At 30.3% G+C, this 2,655-nt stretch overlaps 1 protein-coding gene and 1 pseudogene across 1 annotated transcript in view; one reads left to right on the plus strand and one right to left on the minus strand.

Annotated features, from left to right (window-relative positions):
- The window catches only part of LOC105310724 (krev interaction trapped protein 1-like), a 6,161-nt gene extending 3,650 nt beyond the window's left edge, over nucleotides 1–2,511 (plus strand). The window contains exons 3-4 of the mRNA XM_011386846.2: nucleotides 1,737–1,853; nucleotides 2,353–2,511. Coding sequence (XP_011385148.2) covers nucleotides 1,737–1,853; nucleotides 2,353–2,421 — 186 coding nt within the window. The 3' untranslated portion in view covers nucleotides 2,422–2,511. The remainder of the gene's footprint in view (nucleotides 1–1,736; nucleotides 1,854–2,352) is intronic.
- LOC111734945 lies at nucleotides 403–521 on the minus strand (annotated as a pseudogene).
- Nucleotides 2,512–2,655: the final 144 nt, after the last annotated feature.

The raw sequence follows: 2,655 nt of genomic DNA on the forward strand, positions 1-2,655 counted from the left end.
TTCTTATATTGAACAGTGTTAAGGCTATATTAATGGATTATTTCCTGCCTCTTGATAAAACAAATTTTCAATGACTGATCAAAAAGATAGGCATTTTAAGGTATTATGATATCTTGACTCAGTGTTTCAGTGTGCACATTGATAAATAGCTATTTTAGCATATCCTGTTGATAAAGTTATATTTTACAGTAGCTATTCTACTATAAAAAAGAATGTCATTAGTTTCCCATTATACATGATATACATTCACGTAAATTAATTACACTGTTTCATTTATAGAACCTCGATTTTAAAATGCCCTAAACCATTATCTTTTTAGCATATCCTTAGTATATTATTTACAGTCAATATGTTGAGAACTGTTAATCATAGAAAGCTAATGTTTCTTTTTTTTTTTTTTTACACCTATAGCATCTGGTCTTCCTAGGTGGTCTCCCATCCAAGTACTAACCAGACCTGACCCTACTTAGCTTCCAAGATCAGTCGGGATCGGGCATGTTCAGGGTAGCATGGCCATAGACCTAATGTTTCTAAACATACATATTTTAAAGGATAGGATGAACGCTTTGTATATGTGTATACAAAAATAGATTTTTAGGGCAAGAAAATGCAAGTTACTGCTAAGAGAGAATTATTTAAAAATAATCAAAAGACTATATTGAATGTCTGCTTAAATATACCATTATATTAGTAAATGTAGGAATAGGTTGCTCTAAATAGTTCTGTTGAATTTATGAAGGGTATATTATTAATTTTTTAATTATACTTATTTTTACAATAAATATCTGTATACTTATTTTCAGTGAGATGAAATTGCATCAACATATTAACCCTATTACATAAATTTTAGATCTGAAAGTACTATGTGAATATTCAAAAGGTACTGAATAAAGTATATGGAATTGTTTTAAACTACAGAGAGTAAAAACTTGTAGTACATTTAATTTTCTTAAAAGTCACTGATATAATGGAAATCCTTTTTCTCCCAGCTTTAACTCAGATACATAACATTGTATAAGTTTAAGGTATACAACATGCTGATTTGATACACTTATATATTGCAACATTATTACCACCATACCATTAGGTAATACCTCCAACACAATACAATTACCATTTCCTTTTTATAATGAGAACATTTAAGATCTCTACTATATACTTTCAAATATATAGTAGAATATTAACTATAATCACCATGCTATACATTGAGGTCCCTAGAACTCATTCATCTTATAACCGAAAGTTTTTACTCTTTGACCAACATCCCTTTAATTTTACTCACCCACCAGCCCCTGCTAACCATCATTCTATTCCATTTCTATGAGTTCAGTTTTTTAGATTCCACATGTAAGTGATATCATATGGTATTTGTCTTTATCTGACTTATTTCACTTAATATAATGCCCTCAAGTTCCGTCCATGTTGTTGCAAATGACAGGATTTTCTTATTTCTCATGGCTGAATAATATTCCTGTGTGTGTACATATGTACACATACATACTACAGAAATGGCATCTTTAAAAATTTTTGTCAATCTGATACAAAGAATATCATTGCTCTCAGTCTCCTGAGAGGCTACTATATATGTAACTGTACTACAGGCTGTGTGAGGTTAGTGTGACACTTTGAATAGGTTTTATTCTACAATTAGACCTTTCTAGATAAGTGTAGATAGTAAGAGAAGATAGGTGTTTTTAATATATATTTCAATATAACAATTTCTAATTATGTTGTAGGCTTTACTCATCAGTCTTAAGTATGGTTGTTTTATGTGGCAGTTGGGAGATGCTGATACATGTTTTCAGATCCATAGTATGGAAAATAAAATGAGCTTTATAGTACACACAAAACAGGTAAGTACTTATCCGTTATTCTGGACTTCTAATAATGAACTACTATATTAGTAAAATTGTTTTTAATGACAATATATTTTACTTCAAGAAAACTGCTAATATGACATGAAATTAAAATATTTAAGACCAAGGAGAAATGGCAGGCCTTTGTAAGCAAACAAAGCCAGAAAGTTATCTGAATAATTTATTTCAGTCTTACAACAATGAAACTCTTTTTTTTTTACATTAAAAAAAATTCTGGTCAGTATTCCCTATCTCTTTTATCAATTTATAAGGTAGTCCTTCCCTCTTGACTAGTATCCTATCTGAGCCACTAGTTATATGCAGTAGGTCACTTCTTAAATCTCTTCAAAAGCTTGAGTAAATACTCTATTCTTGACAAGCTGCCTCCTGATAAGAAAGTTCCTTTGCAAATAGCTAGGGAACTGCCCACTGCCATGTATGTCATTTACTCATCTAACAGGTTTCATATTTATTATCAACATGTTTTACTTTGTAGGCTGGCCTTGTGGTAAAATTGTTAATGAAGCTAAATGGACAGTTAATGCCTACTGAAAGAAATTCGTGAGAAGAAAGCAGCTGATACTTACGTCACCATATTTTGTGATACAGATTTTTTCCATGAAAGATTTCTTAAACTATTACTTTTAACAAGGCACTTAGTCTCTTGTAATATATATGTATACTGTTACATTGTACAGAATCTGTACTTAATGTTTGGTGTGTAATATACCAATTAGTTTTATATAATATCCTCATAAGCTATTCTAATTTTTCAGAGAAACACAGAAAAAAGTATAGA

Source organism: Pteropus vampyrus, unplaced genomic scaffold (genome assembly GCF_000151845.1).
Source record: "Pteropus vampyrus isolate Shadow unplaced genomic scaffold, Pvam_2.0 Scaffold10142, whole genome shotgun sequence".
Lineage (NCBI taxonomy): Eukaryota > Metazoa > Chordata > Mammalia > Chiroptera > Pteropodidae > Pteropus > Pteropus vampyrus.